Here is a 19,513-nt window from a genome sequence, read left to right on the forward strand (position 1 = left end):
CCAGAAGTCAAACAAATGAGTGTCCAGACTATAAGCATGGAAGAATAACATGGCAATGTGAAATTTGGATTTGTTAATCCATGTAGTTACAAGAAGATAATGTGACATAACATCTCCAAATAGCACAACAACCCTCTAATTCATAACCTTTCTTGCATATAGTACAGCAACATCTCTAATTCATTGACAGGAACAATACAGATATGAATAAACAAAAATGAGACACAAGAAAACCATGCAAAAAAAAATAAAAAAATTGTTTGGCAGAGCAAAGAGATCCACATCGATAAGAGGACACCGCACAATGGAAGGCAATCAACAGCATATATCCAAGCAGCAGCAACAGCACATCCCGGCACAACTGCACATATAGACATAGGGATCTTAATTAGTCAAGAATAATCAGCATATGTTTGTGAAGAGAGAAAGAAAGGGAGCATGTGTACATGCCGGTGTGCATTATCCGACTGTTGTGTTGTCTTCGACATGCTTACGGGATATCACTAACTCATTAGGTCTAATCTTTTTTCAAACGGTGAAACTTAATTTCGTGACACCGAGTCGTTTTTTGAGTGTTAGAGAGAGAGAGATAGAGAGATCTTACAATCCTCTCCAGAACCCATCACCCCTTTTCTTGTTTTTGGCCTTCCGTGGCGGCGGTGCTTGCCGGGATTCCTTGGGGCCATCCTTCGAAGGGTAAGCAACTGGCGGAGGAACCACGTAAGGGCCTTGAGGGTAGCCATGAACTGGCGGCCGCTGCGGCATTGGATACGAATGAGCCTGTGGTGGTGCTGGAGGATACACTTGGCCTTGGGGTGGATATGAATATGATGGAGGCGTCACATTCGGATACATCTGAGGTGGCAGAGGTGGAGGGTACACATGTACCGTTGCCTGTGGAGGATCGATCTGTGGCGGCGGAGGATAAATGTGGCCCAGCGGCATTTCGGGGGCGGACGGGGGAGGACTTGAGGGCGGCATAGGAGGATATATCCCTGCATTATGTTCAAGTTCCAACCCCATAATCAGACTCTATGCATCAGTGGGACATGCTAGAGAATTTACAAACTATCCTATGGTTGGGAGTCATTTTATTGCCAAAATTCCTTCAAAAAGAACCATAATTTAACATTGGATTGAGAATAGTATTTGGGGTTTTCCAGTTTCCTATCCTCAGGACACACTGGTGTGATGACTTGTGCCTGATGCCCCGTAAAGGGGACTAAAGCGAAAACTACGACAATCGGCGTTATTTAGCTGCACATAATATTGGAAACTAGAGCGGCAGTATTACGGGCATGTATTTGATCGAGCGATCTGTTCCTGACACACGGCTAGACAATTCAGAGCGGCTCGGAGCATCCTGAAAGAAGGGACGCATACCTGAAGTTCCGTAGTGCGAGTCCTGACCCATCTCAGCTTTGTTTTCCTAGGATTTTTCAGGTAACAGAATGGAAGTGAACTCTCTCTCTCTCTTATTTGCTTAGAAAATGGCAGAAGGCAAAACGTGAAGCAGAGGGAAAGAGAGACTCGAAGCTCTTATCTTTATTCTTTTCTAAGTTTGTGAAGGTCAGATATGGCGAAGTGTTTCAACTCAGGCCTGCGCAGATGTAGTCCATAGCTGGCGGCTGCAAGAAACGCGTTGCGGTGTGAAATCAACAGTCCTTTTAGAGGAACAATTAGCCGTGAAAATGAAGGGAAAAAAAAGCTGATCAGGGACTTGTCAAACATGCGTATATTTAATCCTGGAGAATGTTCCAAAGTGCCCGGATTTTCAAACGGTTGCGTTGACTTCTCTTACGACCTTTCCTGCTTCTAGATGATTTTGACAGGACCAGTTCCGTGAAATTCCTGTTGACCCCGACAAGACGGAACTTGCCAGGAAGTGGTTTGGCCCTCGTACAAATTATCCATATACACATACATCACGCCCGCCGGAGCAAAAGAACAATGCTAGGTAATATGTAGATAATTCACAGCAACCGACGAACCAAATGACGCGTCGTGTTCATATTAGATGCTTGAACAAATCCTTTCTACCCCGTGCTTCGAACTCACTTCCCATAGGCATCTACTTAGATCACGCCGTGTCATTTAGAATACCGATTTCGTTAACCATCTTAGTTCAAAGCATCGGGGTCGCGAGGAAAAACTCTCGATTAGTGCGCTTGAGCTACCGTTTGAAGAGAGAATGTGATCAAACTTTTCAACGGCTTTTCAAGTTTCAACCCAAGAGGATGCCCTGGACCACATGAAATGGAGGTCAATTGAATGGATTCGGGTCGCCAACATCGTAAAGCTTAAAAGGAATGCAGGCCAAAGCATTGACAGCAAGATGAGACTAGAGATTGACCCTTGATTGATAGCTAACGACATCCGATAAAACAGTACTAGGAACACAGATGGTAGACAAATTTGCCATGGTTTTATGATAGAGCGATTGTGACGAGGATCTATATCACAACTCAAACCTAAATAAACCGAAATCGAAAATTGTCAGCAGCTGGACGCAAGCTTCGTCACACACAACCTATAAATTACACATATCAGTGACTAGATTTTCAGTTAAATGAACTCCTTCAGGGCCTGAACTTGTCATGAGCAGAACAGAAATGTAGCAGCAAGCAGGGAGAGAAGGATCGTCCATCGACTCACGCCGCCGACTGAACACGAAGAGCCGCCTTTCTTGGGCGGATCCCCTGATGGCGGGGGCAGCATCACCGTGACGTTGACGGCGAGCTTCATTCCGCTGAAGCAGTAACCTCTGCCGCTGATGAAGTAGTAAGGCTTTGCCTCAGTGAGATTGAACACGTCCCGACCGCCCTTGGTGACATTCGTGATGAAGCCTGTGTCAATGCACTTGTCATAGCTCGTCTTGTTCACCTCTAGGACGTTGTATTGAGTCTTGTCGAATCCAAAGTCTTTGGAATGACAAAAATGTGACAAAGAACTTAAAAGTCAGAATACATCATCAAGGAAGACAAATGAAGATTTTATCACACCAAGTTAAATGCCGTACCTTAGAGAAATATCGAAATAGCAATTGAACTCACATAACTAAAAACTTATCTCCAGTGAATCACATCATTTTTCTGCTCAAATTGGCAAAGCAAAACCTAAAAACCTGAGTTGGTTTTGCATCTTACATACCATTACACACATTAACAATCCGATTTGACTTGGCAAGTAATTTTCAATTTCCATCTCCACTGGGCTTTAAGTTAAAGAGACAAAACCAAAGTCAAGATGCAGAATTCGCATCATTCACCGAAAAGCTCGGTCGCGAATCTCCATGATAAATTTGAACCACGTAAAGCGACCATATGTATCGCATTTCACTTACCAAAATTAACATGATCCTAACAGTTAACCAAGTCTAGCAGTGAATTTCTGTCAGCATCAGTTTTACTTGATGGCATCAACTGATAGTGAAACACAAGACAGAAACACTTAACTCAATACCCTAAATTGCATGACAAAGAAGACAAAAACACAACACATCTGCGAGAATTTTCTAACAGACCAGAAGAAAGCACTGCCTTAAACATGGAAAGAAGGAGAACTTACAGAGCCAATCACCCACATGAAAGTGCTCATGACTCGACCATTCGGTGAAGTTAACATTCGGTGCCCATGTGTTCTTTCCTCCACCAACCCTATGAAGTGTTGGTTCTCTTCCTGCAACCCCAGAACCCATGACCACCAACACCACCAGCACTGCCACGACCATTGCCAACTTTTCTCCAGAACCCAACATCTCTCTCTCTCTCTAATCAAGAAGAACCATTAAGAATGAGGATGAACAGAGCATGAACAGAGGATGAACAGAGGATGGCCCTCGTCACGTAAATGAACCCAGTTCATGGAGATTCTCTGACCCTGATCACGCCAAGAATGTGCAATGCAAGGAAGAAATCATTCACTTGAGCGTGTCTCCATTGCAAAAGTTTATTTTCTTGCCTTTTCTGGGAGATATAGAATCCTTAATTGTCAGTTGTTACACTAATTGCGTCCCATTAGGGGATAATTACTTTGCCTCCACGCCTTAAATGCAGCCCATCTATAGTAAGAATAGGGGGTCTCCATCATTTCTTTTTTTATTTCTTATTTTGCAAATACCGTGTCCATGGCAAAATGCGCAAGTTCCTAAATTTATTGCATCTCTCACTTTTTTTCAATCGGAAAAAATTATCCGATCTCGGTTCTAAACCTATTGTATGGACGTCAAGTCGGTGCTAATCTTTTCAAATTTTGCCAATTTCGTCCTATACTTTTGCGCGAAATTCCAATGTAATTTTTTCCGATTAATTTTCGTCGGAAATCGATGACGTGATGGTCCGGTCATCGCCGACGGTCTTACACCAGCCATTTTCGGCAAAAATAAGCTAAAATGATTACATTGGATTGTCAACGCAAAGTTTTTCAATTAAATTGGTAAAATTGACAAGTTTGAGGATTAGATTAGCATCTACACAATAGGTACATGATTGATTGGACAATTGCCCTCGCTTTCCAATACGAAAATCTAGATATTTTCAATCCTATAACAACCTTCCTAAATCCTAACTATATTTCAAATACTTACACGTCATTCGTATCGTGAACATTTATCAATTATCTTTTCATTACTTAAGAATTCAAATATTTCAAAATTAGTTATTTAATTTAATTTTTGTAACGTCCACTTTCATTTAAAATAAAGCGATATATATATAGCAAGAATTCGTTCTAGATAATCCAAAGACAATACCAGAAAAGCACGGGGTCCATTATTATCTAGTGATTTACTCGCGCCAGTGCGATTTTCGGACAAATGACCTCCAATTTTCGAGTTGAAGTCCCCTGACAACCAACTTGCTGTAATAGCAGTGGGGTTGATAATTTATGCCAATACATTAGGATAATTACCCAATCGATCATAAGCTTATTGTACGGATATCAATTCTGTCCTAAACTTTTTCATTTTAGCCAAAGTAGTCATATATCTTTGCACGAAATTCCAACGTGGCTAATCCAATCATTTTTCATGGCGAGACCATTGCGAGGCATGGCCACGGGTGAGGCGGCCTCACCCGGGCCAGGCAAGGGCGATAAAGTCCTCGCCGACCACAAGGGAAGAAAGAGAAAGAAAGAGGAAATTTTTTTTAAAATTAAAAATAAAGTAGCAAAATAATAAAATATTATTAGAAATTTGCCATATCAACGCTCGCCACCCAAATATATTGAATTGACACAATTGTAAAAGGCTTAAGACTAAATTTGTATAATTGCAATATGTTGACGAATTTTTTTGGTAATTTTCTTTATGATAATTAGACTCATGGTATCTTTAAACATAGGCCGATGTTATACGAGATACTATCCTAAATTCTCGATTGGGCCAGCTCGGTTCGCTTGTTTTCTTAATATTTCATAGTTTTAGATAATATTTTTTTTTAATTTATGGTCCTACCAACAATATTACAGTGTTACTTAGCTCAAAAGTGTCTTGCAAGCCAAGTTTTTGTGTTACAACGAGTAGAATTTTGTCAAAATTGTTAAATAATTTTAGATTTTGTACTACTTGCTCATTGTTGTTCAAATTAGATATATAAGTCTTCTCTTTGAACTTGACGAGATAAATGAGCAGGGTCAATTGCCTCGCATAATTATGTGTGGGGAAGTTTGAATCGCCCCGTGTAGGGCACGGGATGGTGACAATGTGTAGAGTGAGATAAGACGGGGAACATGGATCTCTGTACTAGACTTTCCCGATCTAGCTTGTTGCCATTTTTATGCTCGCATTAGTTTTTTTATGACAATTTTTTGAGAAAAAGTTTTAAGGTGGAAATTACTATTTGGTTCACATTTTTTTTTTTTTGGCTGACACTGATTGGATTTATCGCTATCAATTCTAAAGTAATATCTTGTATCTTGTTATCCTGTATTAATCCAATAAATGCAATAAAAATGCTTAATGAGTGCACATAGCAAAAAACGATTTAACTTAAGGAACAAATACTTCGTCTTCAAGCGTTCAAATCCGAAATGCGTACAAAAAGAATCTGTGGCGCAAGTGCAGTCCGAAGATTCCTGCCATAGCCAGACCTCCAGCCACTGTGAGCAGAGACAAGTTCAGAATCACCGAACACGTTCAGCAGCAACAACTCCGACACGCTCGGCGCAGAAACATGGGCAGGTCTCTCGTCTTCTCCCCCAACATTCCTCTCAAGTTCTCTCGAAGACTCAACTCGGTTTCGCCCCTCAATCACCAGCTTTGCCAGTCGTTCCTCCCCAGGACCCGTCAAATTTCTCTCGGTGGGTTCTTGAAATTTCCATCCTTTAACGCAAGCCAAGGGAGGACCACCTTTGGACCCAAAAAAAAAAAAAAAGGGAGGACCACCCTCCGTGTGACAGCTGTTGTGTCTTCCGACACTTCGTACCCGAAAGTGGGTGCCGCATCGACTGGGCCAATCCCTCCTGGTCAACTCATTGAAGTCGTCGAGACTGCCGCAAAGACCGGTGCTCAGGTCTTTTATGCCCATTCAGTTTATGAGCACTTGTTCTTTTGTTCTGTTGACGAGATAGACAGAGTCGTGTTGAGGTTGAGTCAGGAGTGGAGATGTTTGCAAGCTCTGTAGTACTCCATAAACGGAGATTGAAAACGGAAAAGGGAGGTTTTGTCTATCGAATTTTATCCTAATCAACGGAATTTATCGAGGATGAATCAGTTATAACAGCATTTGAGTAGCAATCAAAAAGGTATCTCCCCTTAGGTAGAAACGATCAGTTTCGCGCAGATATGCAAGCTAAAGATGGAATTGGGAATTTTCTATGATACCCCTGATTCTAGCAGGAATGAGGAGCAAATGAGGAAAAATGGGAAAAAATTCAATATTTGTGTCTTCTTTTCTTGAAAGAAAAAAACAGCAGTGCACTGAGCTTGCACGTATGTGATCATAATGCAGACGATGCCTAATTGCTGTAGAACTGCAGCTAATTAGTAATGATCGAGTTTATGGGGAAAAAAGATTTTGAGAAGTACTAAATTGTGAGGAGATACTTTCCCTTTTCTATCCTATGCCTCCTGGAAAATGGTCTTTTATAGCTTTCTGGCATATCTTGATTCTGGCACTACTATTTTCTTTCAGGTCATTATGGATGCTGTTAATAAGCCCAGGAATATTTTCTACAAAGGACTAACTGATTTGGTGACCGAGTAAGATTCTTTTTTTCCACTGATTATGAGTAAGAGTAATCGCTTGCCATAGCTAAGATAGGCTTTTTACTTGGTTCCATAGACCTGTGGATGATACTTGCTACGTAACTCTGGCTCATCATAATGTAAACATTCACTGTGCTAGACAGCCAAATTCTGCAAATGGTGGCTTGAAATGCTTTGTTTCAGTGGCGAGCTCTAAATGCTCTTGTAACCTATTTTCATGTGACTTGAAATGTTGTTCTGCTGATGTCCTTTCTTGCTGTACTAAGGTAAGCCATTATGCAGGGTCGAAGATTGTTATGTATGTCCATGTCTCAACTTGGTGCAAAGCTGGTTCCATATAACTAGAGAACATAACGTAAAGACTGTAAACGACGACACTTTAAGTTGAGCAGCTGACTGATCCTTCTTCCTCTTCAATTTATACCGTTTGATTATCCTTTGAAAGTGAGTCCTTGAGCTCTCCTTTCAGATAACCTCTGCTGTCGGTCAATCTCATCCTACCTAATATCTTTTCTCGAAAGACAAGGGAAAAGAAAACTGAATTTCATGGTATTGTGGTTGCACATGCCTTAAAGAACAATAATCTGATGCTGTTTCATGCAATTGTTATGCTTGGGGTTCTGCAATTTGTTGTTAAAAGTACATGTTGCAGCATAGGATGCTGGAAGCCTTAAGAACTCTCCAGTTAAAATTTAGTTTATGCCTGTGAGTATGCAAATTGTGGCAATCTATTCGTAGGAGATTCCACACAATAATTGAATGCTTGCAAACTATAACAACCTTTACAACCAACCCTATTCATAGGGTCAAGCACAGCATTCTTGTGAGAGAACTTAATAGTTTCTTGTTTCTGAGCTTTGGAAATTTACTTGCAGAACAGACAAAATGAGTGAGGCTGCAATTTTAGATGTTGTGAGGAAGAATTTTCCAGATCATCTAATTCTTGGGGAGGAAGGAGGAATAATAGGAGATTCATCGTCTGATTATCTTTGGTGCATTGATCCATTAGGTATGTATTTGTGGAAACCCATGAATCCAATATTCTCTTGATTTTCCTTCTGTTTCGAGTATTTGTTGAATTAGCAGTATAAAAATGTTTGGACTTCAAAGTTGTATTCTTGATGGAGTCTATCTTCTTTTTTCTTTCATTTTTAATCGGTGACAGGATGATGGAGCTTATCTTATAGTGATTTCCTAGATGTGAATGCCTTATCTCATTTTCATCCGTAACATCACTCTTTAGTCATCAATTTCGTTCCCATGAATCTCATTGTCTTGAACTGTGAGAAAGCCATTGTTTGCAACTTCCTTTGAGACTGGTTGAAGTGAATATCTGAAAGCTGTCCTCCATGATAAACTGTTCTTCTTCACCTTTTACTCATCTTCATCTGATATTACTGTGTTTGCTAATGTATGTCAAATCCTGCTGCTCTGGTCTGTCTGGCTATATTACGCTATGCACAATTGGTGTTCTTTTTTTTTTCGTTTTTCCCACATGAGGGTGCTAAAGCATACTAGACCTATGAAATTATTTTGTTCTGCTGCTGGAACCTCTATTTGCATGGTTGTCCACTGTACTGTAGTTCTATTACCTGAAGAGCAAGATTGCTTCCCTAATATGATGCTAATCTGTTAGCAATTCTCTGGTTGCTTGGTTGGTATATAGGCCAATTACCAAAAAAAGCCCGATTCGTTGTAAATTTTCCCAGAACTTTTCAAATTTAGCCCATGTTGAGCTATAAGGACATATACATCACTGATTCCCATTACCGTCTGGGTGGAATTGCCGCAACATACTTGTTTCTTTTGGTTTTCCTAAAAAATTGTTCAAATTCCATAGATAATATGGAAGTTGCCCCACCCATGCGTAGATGTCTCATATTGGCCTCATTAGACTGTATTTCTTAATGTTCTTCATATGCCTTCTCAACCTTCTATGTTGTGTACCCAATTGTTTTCTATCTCTTCATACTCATCAGTGAACATGAGTTTTTGTTGCTATATTTGTTTGGCACCACTTCTCCTTTGCTTTATAAATGATATTGCATGATGGTTGACAGCAGAAACAATCTGCCATCATCGCTTGAAAACATTACGCAGGATTTCTTAGATGAGCATATTGCATAAAGTTTGAAAAAGTTTCGGACCTTTCAGGCATATGTAACACTGCAAATGCATTTTCTTTATTGTTTCCTAAATTAGTTCTCTCCCTTCCTCCTTCCCTCCCCAATAATCTCGAAATTTCATGTGTTTCTAGATGGGACGACAAACTTCGCCCATGGTTACCCTAGCTTTGCAGTTTCTGTTGGAGTTCTCTTCCGAGGAAATCCTGCTGCTGCAGCAGTGGTATGTCTATCTAACTCATGTTATCATTACTTATAGTTTTAGTATTGATTGTAGGGCTACTCAAGGCCATAAATGACTGAATTTGCATGGATTATAGACATGCACCGAAGGTCCATACTAGAAGGCATCAAAAGGCTATACAGGCATTGTGGTTGTTCCAGAGTCGATTACTGATTGAACGAGAAACAAGTTGAACTATATGGACATGTAACTTTTAATAAACAAAGAAAAGCTGCCGCTTTGCTCTTCAGTTTTACTTTTTTCTCTTTTTGGTAAGATGTTACTGTGGCTCAAGCAGTATCCTGATTGTTAATTCGGCCATTATATTCATTTACTTGCTTTTATTTTATTTACTTTTGGGTTCATCGACCGCCGACCCGAACTAGTTTGGGATAAAGGTGATGTTGATGTTGATGTCGATGATATTCATTTACTTGCTGCTAAAATCATAAAAGTCAAATTAACTTCGAAGTCCTCTGTGAATTCCAGAAACACTTGTCCTGTCTTTGAATAGAGATGTAAAGTCAGTTCTTAAGCATGGCTACATGGGTCAATTCCGATGTGTAAAGTGCCCCTTGTCTCTGAGTCTGTGAAGAAATTGTTGCCCCCCACTTCCTGTGGAAGTTAAGGGTTCTTACACTGGCTTACACTTTGAAATACTATGAGAATGTGATACTATAGGTGGAGTTCGTCGGAGGCCCTATGTGCTGGAATACCCGCACGTTTTCTGCCACAGCAGGTGACTGTCTTACTCTTGTGTATGAAGCCTACCATCATTATTGATTACTTTCAACTGGGACACTTTACTCTCATATTTTAGGTGGAGGAGCATTCTGCAATGGGCAAAAAATTCAGGCAAGCAAAACGGATCTGGTGAGTAGGTGACCATAGATTGGCATTGTAGGGGCAAGCTGATAATGAGTTCTTTTGTTTGGCGTTGCTATATACAACTCTTTGAACATTTGTTTTCTAGTTTATCTGAAAGAATTTACAATCTATAATTGTTGGATGTTTCCCTTGCAATGCTTCTCTGCTTCAACTGTAGAAGGGAATGAGCAATTTGTGTGGCTTGAAGATTTAGACAACATTGAAGTTCACCAAAAAGAAAGTCTTTTTCCCCCTACAGGTGGAGCAATCTCTTCTAGTGACTGGATTTGGTTATGAACATGATGATCCATGGGCTACCAACATGGAGTTATTTAAAGAATTTACTGATATTAGCCGGGTATATGTTCTTCTATTACAGCTATTATTTCTATGAGCAATAATCTCTCTCTCTCTCTCTCTCTCTCTCTCTCTCTCTCTCTCAGTGATGCCTTTTTTTTTTATTACCATCACGGTAATGTCTGCCTACCCCATTTAGTTGTCGCTGTTGTACCATTGATTTTTAATCTATCGATACATTGTACTATTTAGGGAGTAAGAAGGCTCGGAGCAGCTGCCGTTGACATGTGCCATGTAGCTCTTGGAGTAGTTGAAGCATACTGGGAGTACCGTCTGAAGCCATGGGACATGGCTGCAGGTGTTTTGGTAACATACTCCAGATGACGAGTTTGCTTTTTGTTGAATTACGAATTTTTTTCCCCTTACACTTCGTGAGATTAACATTGTTTACTTATGTGGTTCCATTGGATAAAACAGTAAATTTAGTATCACTTTCCTTTTTTCTCTTGAATGGTTCCAGTGGTGTGTATCTTAGAATTACCTTAGCAGCCTAAGCTTCCGATTTGAGGTGACCGTTCTATAAACGCTTCTACTGATTGAAGCTTCTGCCTCAAAGAGACAGATACAGAGATCACAAAAATTATGAGAATGCCCTCATGTACTTGTTGACATTTATCCCTCTTAAGTCTCATATATCTTCTGTCCTCGGCTCCTTAGTCTCCTTATATATATCCAACTGTTGGATGTGCATGTTAGCTTATTTAATGTTTGTTCCTCTCCGAGCAGATAGTTGAAGAAGCAGGTGGGGCTGTTTCTTGCATGGATGGTGGAAAGTTTTGTGTTTTCGATAGGTCTGTTTTGGTATCAAATGGTGCTCTGCATGGCAAGGTCAGTGTTTTTTTTTTTTTTTTTCCCTACTTAGTAACATAAATTTAACCCTGGACTTTGAAGGCCAGGAAAGCCTTTTATATACTTTTGAGAATATTATTTGTTTATTAGGCTGAATGAGGATCTCCCCATCCTTTGATGCACTAACGTGTCTCATAGAGTGATGGCATCTAGTCCGACCTTTCCGTCTCATATAGAACTGACAGACACCAGCAACGAACTGTGGCCTTTGGCCTGTTCGTACTTCCTAGGTGTGGAAATGTATTTCTTGAATATGGAATATGATAAATAGGATGGAGCTTCACTATTTTCAGTAGGGGAAATATCCCTAGATCGTGGACAAACAGTTAAATTGCATAACCATACCAGAGAGATTTTACTATTTTGGGTTAATTTACTTTAGTTAGTTAATATAGGACAATGGTATTACAACACGACGACCTTCCAACAATATCAATTATCGAAGTGGAGTGGCCAGCCTTAAAGATTCGACGAGGTTTTAAAGCAATTAACACCCAAAATGAGAATATGTACAAGCAATAAAAAAGTAGAAGAAATTAACATCGCAGATTTGAAGTTATCTGGAAATTGTTCTGCTTATTCCCATTCTGCTTATTCTCATGGCTGTATGCAAAGATAAAAAGCGACATAATGGGCTGATTTCACGATATTGTCTATTCACCAGACTAAATTACATGAAGAGACATTAGCAAGGTCAACCGTGGTGACCTATAATGTTTGATTGTTGAACAGCCAGAAAAGCACAGCGCATTCAAACATATGGGTTTCGCAGTTTGATTTGGAAGGCATGATGGGTTAACAGTCTCCGCCAGCCCTATATCTACGAGTTTTCTATAGCAATATCTTTGCATGAGTACAACTGTTTTTTTAGCATTATATTTCAGAAGGTAAGCTTGTGCTGTATGTTAGCCTAGGGCACGTTTGTTGCGGCAATGGTGGAACCAAATGCGATGTATTTTTTAGTTGGATGTAAATTGGGCGATGTATTATTAGCATCTGGGAAAATCCATTTGTGTTATTAACATCTGTACCCATTTTATCTATGAACAATGACGTGCTTAATGACGAGTTTCGAAATGCAGCTTCTGGACAGAATCGCGCCTGCTACGGAGAAACTGAAGGCCAAAGGAATTGACTTTTCATTGTGGTACAAGCCTGATAATTATCAGACTGACTTGTGAACTGCCGAGCGGTTGGTCATCTGTCGGAAAGGGTCTTGCTCGGAGTCCTATTCTTTTCTTAATAATCTTCGTGGGGTCATTCGGTTCTCGAGTAGTAGACTGAAGGAGGCAGGAGGACAACATTCTTCATGTCTTGATTGTAATTTATTCATTTGACCGATGTATTGAGGAATGATAAAGCCTTACTGCCCCTATTCAGTTTGCAATCACCTCTCTCTCTCTCTCTCTCTCTCTCTCGCTAGAGCATGCTTCTATGTTCTTCTAAAGTCTTCTTCTAAGTTCTTCTAAAGTCTTTCTTTGTCTTTATAATTGGGAGAAGAGTAATGCTGCATATATTATCACTCATTTACTAGATGTGACAGATTTAGTTAGGCGCTTTAACGGGATTTACTAACTTGAATAATCGCTACCACGCGTCTTAATATCCCTAACATTGCTCGATCGTCTTCCATGGGATTATCAGCAGACAAATTGGATCTTTTAATGCTGCCCGAATAGATGCACAACGCAAACATTGCTTAAGCTAATGACAACCACCAACAACAGTAGTTGATACCATGAAGATGCTGTTAAGAAAACGTAGGGAAAATATGACAAAGTGGCTAGGTCTAGGTCAAATTTCTCTTCAGGAATGGTGATATCTGCCATTGCTGATTCTCCTTAGACCAATGTGTCACAGGCCGACAGATTCCCGAGGCACATCGTTGGGGGTGGACGAGTGCACATGGATTTGGCCAAGAATCTGGCCGCCCATGACAATGCTTGGACACAATTTTGCCTTTGAGAACCCAGCAGAAGGAAATTTTTCCTTTTTTAGGATCAGACAACAAAAGGAAGTACTAGCAAATCGCAATTCCCAAGGCAGCAGATAGTATGATGCTGAGACTCCTGCCAAGTCAACTGCAAAGGAAGTTCACAACGCTTCTCCCTTTCCATGACACCAAATTTCTAGTTATTGCTCCTCCAAGAGCCCCAAGTCAGAGAAATCTCGAGAGCTGACATTATTCATAAAATGCAGGTAGCAAATATACTGTCCAACAACCCATAAGTCATGGATATGTAGATACGATAACAAAGCCATTAGCACACTTACAGTAGTAAAGTGCAACGAATACTAAGAGGAGCAAGAACATAAATCCACACACTTGCACACTCTTTTCTTTTCCGCTTTCTCAACAATGCACACAACAGGTCGCTCAATCGCCATCCTCTGCATCACCCTCCGAATCTGCAGTTTCAAAAGATATCATCAGCATCGGAGACCACATCAGATATCATATATCTCATGCAATTATTACCTCCCCAAGCTACCTATCACAAAGCAAGACTACGTTTTGGCTTCTGTACACCAAGCCAAGTGACTTATTAACCCCAATGACCGCATTCTTCAGATTACAAGGAGTCTCTACAGATTAACTGAGCAGTAATAGGCATAATTATATTCATTTGCCGAACTGAGAATCCTTACAGCCGTACTCTACATTCAAAATGCAATAATCAAATTCATTTTAAGGAGACGAGAATCACCGCCGTGGCTCCACAAACGAACCTTATGATCACCCTTTAAAAGGAATAAAATAAACCAACCCGTGCATGGTGAGAGGAAAAAACTGAGCTAGTTAGGCAATAAACTGCACAGACTAGCGCTATCTTGATATTAAGGTAAGGGTACAATTGACAGGTAGATCTTGTACAGGAAAGCTTTTATAGTACAGTTATCGTTACCGTGTTTCACTAGCAGAAAACACTAGTAGCACCTATGATTACATTCTATTATAAAAAGGACATTCTGCAGCATAAAAGTGTTCTTAGCATCAGATTCTCGGATTAGACAGTGGCATTATATCAATTAAACTAAACAGCCAAGTGTAAGTAATTACCTATCTTAGCTAGACTCATCCTCTTTATGACGGTATCTTCTGCTACTCTTCCCAGATCGCTTTGCATCCCTACCAACACGCGAGTCATCTGAGGTACCCGCTCCAGAATCAGAAGATGCAGCTACCCTCCTCCGGCTCTTCCGCCTGTGCCTCCTACCAGAATCACCTGATTCGTCCGAGTCAGAGTCATCTGAATGTCTACGACTCTTCCTCCTCCTTTTCTCATTCTTACTCTTCCGGCGCCGCCGTCTATGCTCCTCCTCATCTGATGACTCATCCCTCTTCCTTCTCCTCTCCTTCCTCCTCTTCTTTCTTGATTCATCCTCATCCTCAGAGAGACTACTTCTTCTCCTTCCACTCTTTCTCTTCTTTGACCTCCCTCTTTTCTTTCTCTCCCCAGGATCACTGTCCGCATCATCATCTTCCGAATCATCCCTCCTCTTCTTCTTCTTCTTCAATGAATTGTCTTCGCTACCCTTACTGCTGACCTTTTTCCCCTGGCGTTTGGCAATTAACCTCTCAATCTCTGAGTCCACATCAGAATCTGTAGACTCGCTTTCATCCTCCTCACTATCCTCCTCACTCTCTGCTTCAGTCTTGCCATTCAGCTTGTTAGCCTTCCCCTTCAGCTTATCCAACCCAGTTAAAGATGCAAGCGCAGCCTGCACAGCCTCCGGGTCCTTTTCCGTATCCTCCTTCACGCTCAAGAAGTTTCTACACTGAAATGTCAGGTGCCCAACACGGCCACACTTCTTGCACGAGCCACGGGCCTCATCGGCATTTGACCCAGTAATACGGGCAAGGGCAAGCAGACCCTGGAAGCTCGCATAGGCGTTCTCGCCCTCGGGCTCCGCAACGGCAGCCTTACTGGGAGCCGAACTCTTCGACTCATCCTTGTTGGGAGCGTAAGGATCGTACCCAATCGCACTCTGCCATATACCATGGGTTTGAAGGGCTGCACTACTGTGAACCCTATTGTTCGCAGGCATGCGAACCCTTCCCGCAGTGGCCGGCATCTTTGAAGCAGATCAAGCCCTATGAAGGAGAACCAAACAGGAAAAAAGAAAAATTATCAACACCCTTCATCCAATTTCTTCTACATCCCAACGAATTCACCCGAACGAACAAGAAAAAAGAAACTCGAAATCGAACGGTGAAACAGGGCTTCAAAACAACCAAATCAAACCCTAGCCAAGATACCAGCTGCAAAATTCAGGTGCCAGATGTAGAAAAAACCCTAACTGTAGATAATATTGGCGAGAGCTTTCTGATTAAGTTCCATTTACATCTAAAGGCCCATCAACATCGAAAGAGACGCTCATCAAGACGGGAAGAACGTAGAATTGATCGGCTTTGCTTGCGAGCATCAGATTCTACATCCGACCCACCCCAGAAACATTGAAATCAGAAAGAGTAGATCATCGAAACATCATCCATAGTGGCTTTACCTGTGAGCTGATGAATTCGAATGGGTCAAGACGGATCGGTTGACGAAGAGAAACTACTGGAACGAAGAATTTGAAACTCGCCGTGCCCCAGTAGTTTCTGAACCAAAAGAGAGAGGTAGGAGGGGGACAATCTCCGGTTTTTATGTGCCCGATATGTGTCGGGTCGGAGCCGGCCCAATTTATGATCCGTTTCCGCTTTCGCCTAATAAACAAGCCCATGAGGCCCAATCTTCGGCTCTATTTCACGAAAATAAATTTAAAAATAAATTCTTAACGATGATGACTTGCGTTAAATTTTTCATTATCGAAAAAAAATTATATTTGAAAAATTTCATGGGCAGTAGAAATATTTTTCATTTAAGAAAAAGTTTTTCAAATAATTTATTTTCCACGAAACAAACGGAGTAGTCAATTTTTTCACTTTCCTTTGTCAAATCCTATTACAATCACATTTTGACTTCTATTCAAACTCGCAAGGTAACGGAGTGTAATTAATATAAAAATGATAAAATGGAAAGGAAAATGATTTGGAATAGAATCGGGACTAGACCTATTAATTGGGCAGGCCTGGATGGGTCGAATCGGGCCTAATGAGTTTGAACCTCCGAAGTTTCTACCTAACTCCGAAGTTGCAAGCTTAGCACAAGTGCCGAGGCTCATTAAAAAAAAAAAGAATATACAGATACGGAAAACAATAGTTGAATGGTTTTTTTTTTAACTACTTTAACTGTGAATTTTAAACTATTTTTCTCTACCATATCGGAAATTTGGGCCAATTTTATCTTGTAGTATTTACAAATATTATGTATCTACTAATATAACATAAAGTAGGAAATCTTTTATCGTATGGGCGAGAATTTTTTATCAATCCCCGTGGGACGCCCGTTCATCATTCAGATTTAACAAGGAGATTAGTTTCGATTTTTCGGTTGAATCACAAGACCATGGGAGGATTGGCCAAAAATAATGTCGATATTATTTCTAAACATTAATTTTTCACCTTCCGTCTGTAACGTCTTGAGTCCGAAAATCGAAACCGAAATCAATGAGGTCTCGAGTTGCTATCGACGTGCGAGAACCGCCCAAATCGTCCCCATGTAGTGTGAATACTCGACAGTGCCCCTTTCAAAGGCTCGCCATACATGAATCGGATCGATTTGTTACACATGATCATTTATTCTCATGTGTATTCGGCAAATGCCTCGGACAGATTTGGCATTCGACATATGAAACGAGTCTGGTAGAGTAACTCAAGAGTATTATTTTCATCGTCACAGTTTTCTACCTCCAAGCTCTTTTACATGATGTTATTTATAGTTGGAGAGTGTAGTATTTTACTTATCGAAAAAAAGAGGAAAAAAAGAAAAGAAACCTCTCCAATTATTGATTAATTACTTAATTAGTTAACTAATTAATTAATTCTTGGGCCTAATGAGAACACCCTTGAGGACAAGCCCACTCTTCCAGTGCCGACCCTCAATCTCAAACATGGACACCTCCATCTCTCCCTCCTTACACTCTGATGTGCTCACTTCTCCTGCTTTGATCTCTATCCAGTTCTCCCTCGGCTTCCCCCTCAGATTCTCCTTGTGCTCTTGCTTCCTCCCGCCCGGGAGCTTCACCCGGAAGTTCACCGGAACTTCCCACCCGTAACCCGACGATCGTACTAAGATCAAGAAGACCACTTCATAGGTTGTCTCCGGGGACAGCTTCGACAGGTCGAACCTGCCGTTCGCATCCAGCCAGCACACATTGAGCAGCTCGGCCAGTTCCACCGGGGCTTCGTCGCTGCGAAACTTTGACCGCGGTTGTTAGGGGGAATTACCAAAACATCATTAAGCAGCGTAACGACATGAGTTCATTAGGATTGGTAAAATCATATGTGCTTTTCACCTGGGTGCATCTTTCTCGGCAAACCATCGCCAGTAAGTGTTGTTCTCAGCCCAGGCGATAGAGAGGCCTCGTGCATATAACATGAAGCACTTCTTCTTCGATTCCTTTTCAACCCAGTGTTTCTGCCAAAACATTAATGATTTAATTAGGAAAACATTACATTTTCTAATTTGCTCGCCAGCTTCTCCTATCTAATCGAAAATCAAAAGTTAATTCGAAGAAATAATTCACCGTCCATGTGACGCACTTTAATTACCGAAAGTTCATACGTAAAAAGCAAGCAAACTAGAGCACTATAATCTCGCTTCCGACGATCATGGGTCTTTCGGCGTGGATTTGAGCAAAGAACAAACCTTTATTTTGCATAGTGTTTATAGGTGAAGATTATAGATTAGTAGGAAGTTAAGAAGCAAGAGATCTTTAATGTTCAATTGCTATTCATAATCACTGTCTTGTTGTGAGAAGTGATTTCTCATGGCATAATATGTATTAATGAGGGATAAGTGAACTGGAAATCCTAAAACTTGTCGCGAAAGTGCAATTGAGTCCTAAAATTTGTTCTCAAAGTGCAATCGCGTTATAAAACTTTCAAAAAGTACAATCAACGGACGGACTTGATTTCATCAATTTGACAAGCTTGATTGCACTTTTGGAAAGTTTTAAGACTCAATTGCACTTTCGCGACAAGTTTCAGGATTCAATTGCACTTTCGTAACAAATTTTAGGACTTCCGGCACACTTGTTCTTACTAATTATTGGGAAAAAGGGTGGGAAGCATATGGAGTGGAGTGGACTTACCATGGTCCTATTGTTCAAGAAAACACCAGCAAAGAGCTGATCAGGAATTGGTGGTGAATGAGACTCGGTCAAATCATGTGGATGATGACCCTCTTCTCCTTTGGCTTCTGATCCTCTCTCTGGTTTGGAATTCTCTTCAGTTATGGTGATCTCTCTCTGTGTGTCATCTCCTTGAGACCACCCTGTTCCCATCTTCTCTTTCGTTTCTCAAAGCTTCCCCTCTTTCTCCACTACTACATATGTAGCATCTTGTTCTGATGAGAACAAAATTCTTTCTTGAAAAGAAAAATACAACTGATTTTTAAAAGATTTTATTCCCTTCTTGTGGATGAATTTGAGATGGAATAAACGCCTTTTTCCATCTTTAGCCCATCTTCAAGGGGATAAAAAGCCGATGTTCGTTGATTGGCCTTGAAGAAAAGGTTATACTAAAGCACGGTCTTTCTGCATGTTCTTGGAGTAAATGCAATCTGATGTGCTGTGCTGGAATGAGGGAGAGTATGACATGGTGGCGTTACAACTTGGGAAGGGAACTAACTTTCTATTAGTGAACTGAAAACTATGTTTATACCAAACTATCAAGAAACACTCTGGAAGCCAATTATAACTAATGCCAGACCATCATTTTATGATTCTAATATCAATCAAATCACAAACGGTGGCGGAACTCGTGTGTCGTTCTGGATTCCT

At 40.7% G+C, this 19,513-nt stretch overlaps 5 protein-coding genes across 6 annotated transcripts; 1 reads left to right on the forward strand and 4 right to left on the reverse strand.

Moving 5' to 3' along the window:
• Positions 1-292: 292 nt before the first annotated feature.
• Positions 293-13,028, reverse strand: LOC125312445 (cysteine-rich and transmembrane domain-containing protein WIH2-like). Of its 2 annotated transcripts, XM_048276571.1 has the most exons (4): positions 13,015-13,028; positions 1,384-1,474; positions 605-995; positions 293-361 (listed from the first exon to the last, which is right to left on the reverse strand). In XM_048276571.1, the coding sequence occupies exons 2-4, from the start codon at positions 1,412-1,414 to the stop codon at positions 316-318; spliced, it is 468 nt and encodes a 155-aa protein (XP_048132528.1). In that variant the 5' UTR covers positions 1,415-1,474; positions 13,015-13,028; the 3' UTR covers positions 293-315. The 2 variants fall into 2 exon arrangements, with proteins under 2 accessions (XP_048132528.1, XP_048132527.1); XM_048276570.1 differs by lacking the exon at positions 13,015-13,028 and having other exon boundaries at positions 294-361; positions 1,384-1,650.
• Positions 2,527-3,764, reverse strand: LOC125314418 (lamin-like protein). Its single transcript, XM_048276569.1, has 2 exons — positions 3,568-3,764; positions 2,527-2,921 (listed from the first exon to the last, which is right to left on the reverse strand). The coding sequence occupies exons 1-2, from the start codon at positions 3,755-3,757 to the stop codon at positions 2,596-2,598; spliced, it is 516 nt and encodes a 171-aa protein (XP_048132526.1). The 5' UTR covers positions 3,758-3,764; the 3' UTR covers positions 2,527-2,595.
• Positions 6,040-12,996, forward strand: LOC125314417 (phosphatase IMPL1, chloroplastic-like). The gene is made up of 11 exons (XM_048276568.1): positions 6,040-6,509; positions 7,131-7,198; positions 8,080-8,213; positions 9,462-9,550; positions 10,232-10,289; positions 10,371-10,423; positions 10,677-10,775; positions 10,967-11,080; positions 11,501-11,602; positions 12,706-12,826; positions 12,963-12,996. The coding sequence occupies exons 1-10, from the start codon at positions 6,171-6,173 to the stop codon at positions 12,802-12,804; spliced, it is 1,155 nt and encodes a 384-aa protein (XP_048132525.1). The 5' UTR covers positions 6,040-6,170; the 3' UTR covers positions 12,805-12,826; positions 12,963-12,996.
• A 755-nt stretch (positions 13,029-13,783) lies between the features above and the next one.
• On the reverse strand, positions 13,784-16,253 carry LOC115754048 (CAX-interacting protein 4-like). The gene is made up of 3 exons (XM_048276401.1): positions 16,133-16,253; positions 14,685-15,719; positions 13,784-14,032 (listed from the first exon to the last, which is right to left on the reverse strand). Exon 2 carries the CDS (start codon positions 15,698-15,700, stop codon positions 14,690-14,692), a length of 1,011 nt encoding a protein of 336 aa, XP_048132358.1. The 5' UTR covers positions 15,701-15,719; positions 16,133-16,253; the 3' UTR covers positions 13,784-14,032; positions 14,685-14,689.
• Positions 16,254-17,444: 1,191 nt separating this feature from the next.
• On the reverse strand, positions 17,445-19,194 carry LOC125314239 (uncharacterized protein PHLOEM PROTEIN 2-LIKE A4-like). Its single transcript, XM_048276067.1, has 4 exons — positions 18,824-19,194; positions 18,026-18,147; positions 17,510-17,920; positions 17,445-17,476 (listed from the first exon to the last, which is right to left on the reverse strand). Exons 1-3 carry the CDS (start codon positions 19,013-19,015, stop codon positions 17,548-17,550), a joined length of 687 nt encoding a protein of 228 aa, XP_048132024.1. The 5' UTR covers positions 19,016-19,194; the 3' UTR covers positions 17,445-17,476; positions 17,510-17,547.
• Between the last annotated feature and the right edge of the window lie 319 nt (positions 19,195-19,513).

Source organism: Rhodamnia argentea, chromosome 3 (genome assembly GCF_020921035.1).
Source record: "Rhodamnia argentea isolate NSW1041297 chromosome 3, ASM2092103v1, whole genome shotgun sequence".
NCBI classification, from domain to species: Eukaryota; Viridiplantae; Streptophyta; class Magnoliopsida; order Myrtales; family Myrtaceae; genus Rhodamnia; species Rhodamnia argentea.

Excerpts from the sequence above, each read along its gene's own strand:
- LOC125312445 (XM_048276571.1), bottom strand. The coding sequence starts at position 1,414 with ATGGGTCAGGACTCGCACTACGGAACTTCAG. Across the intron at positions 996-1,383 it reads CTCGCACTACGGAACTTCAG|GGATATATCCTCCTATGCCG; the intron begins GTATGCGTCCCT and ends AACATAATGCAG. Across the intron at positions 362-604 it reads GATGGGTTCTGGAGAGGATT|TTGTGCCGGGATGTGCTGTT; the intron begins GTAAGATCTCTC and ends CTATATGTGCAG.
- LOC125314418 (XM_048276569.1), bottom strand. The coding sequence starts at position 3,757 with ATGTTGGGTTCTGGAGAAAAGTTGGCAATGGTCGTGGCAGTGCTGGTG. Across the intron at positions 2,922-3,567 it reads TCATGTGGGTGATTGGCTCT|ACTTTGGATTCGACAAGACT; the intron begins GTAAGTTCTCCT and ends GTCATTCCAAAG.
- LOC125314417 (XM_048276568.1), top strand. The coding sequence starts at position 6,171 with ATGGGCAGGTCTCTCGTCTTCTCCCCCAACATTCCTCTCAAGTTCTCT. Across the intron at positions 6,510-7,130 it reads CCGCAAAGACCGGTGCTCAG|GTCATTATGGATGCTGTTAA; the intron begins GTCTTTTATGCC and ends ATTTTCTTTCAG. Across the intron at positions 8,214-9,461 it reads TTGGTGCATTGATCCATTAG|ATGGGACGACAAACTTCGCC; the intron begins GTATGTATTTGT and ends ATGTGTTTCTAG.
- LOC115754048 (XM_048276401.1), bottom strand. The coding sequence starts at position 15,700 with ATGCCGGCCACTGCGGGAAGGGTTCGCATGCCTGCGAACAATAGGGTT.
- LOC125314239 (XM_048276067.1), bottom strand. The coding sequence starts at position 19,015 with ATGGGAACAGGGTGGTCTCAAGGAGATGACACACAGAGAGAGATCACC. Across the intron at positions 18,148-18,823 it reads TCTTGAACAATAGGACCATG|AAACACTGGGTTGAAAAGGA; the intron begins GTAAGTCCACTC and ends ATGTTTTGGCAG. Across the intron at positions 17,921-18,025 it reads GCCGAGAAAGATGCACCCAG|CGACGAAGCCCCGGTGGAAC; the intron begins GTGAAAAGCACA and ends AAAGTTTCGCAG.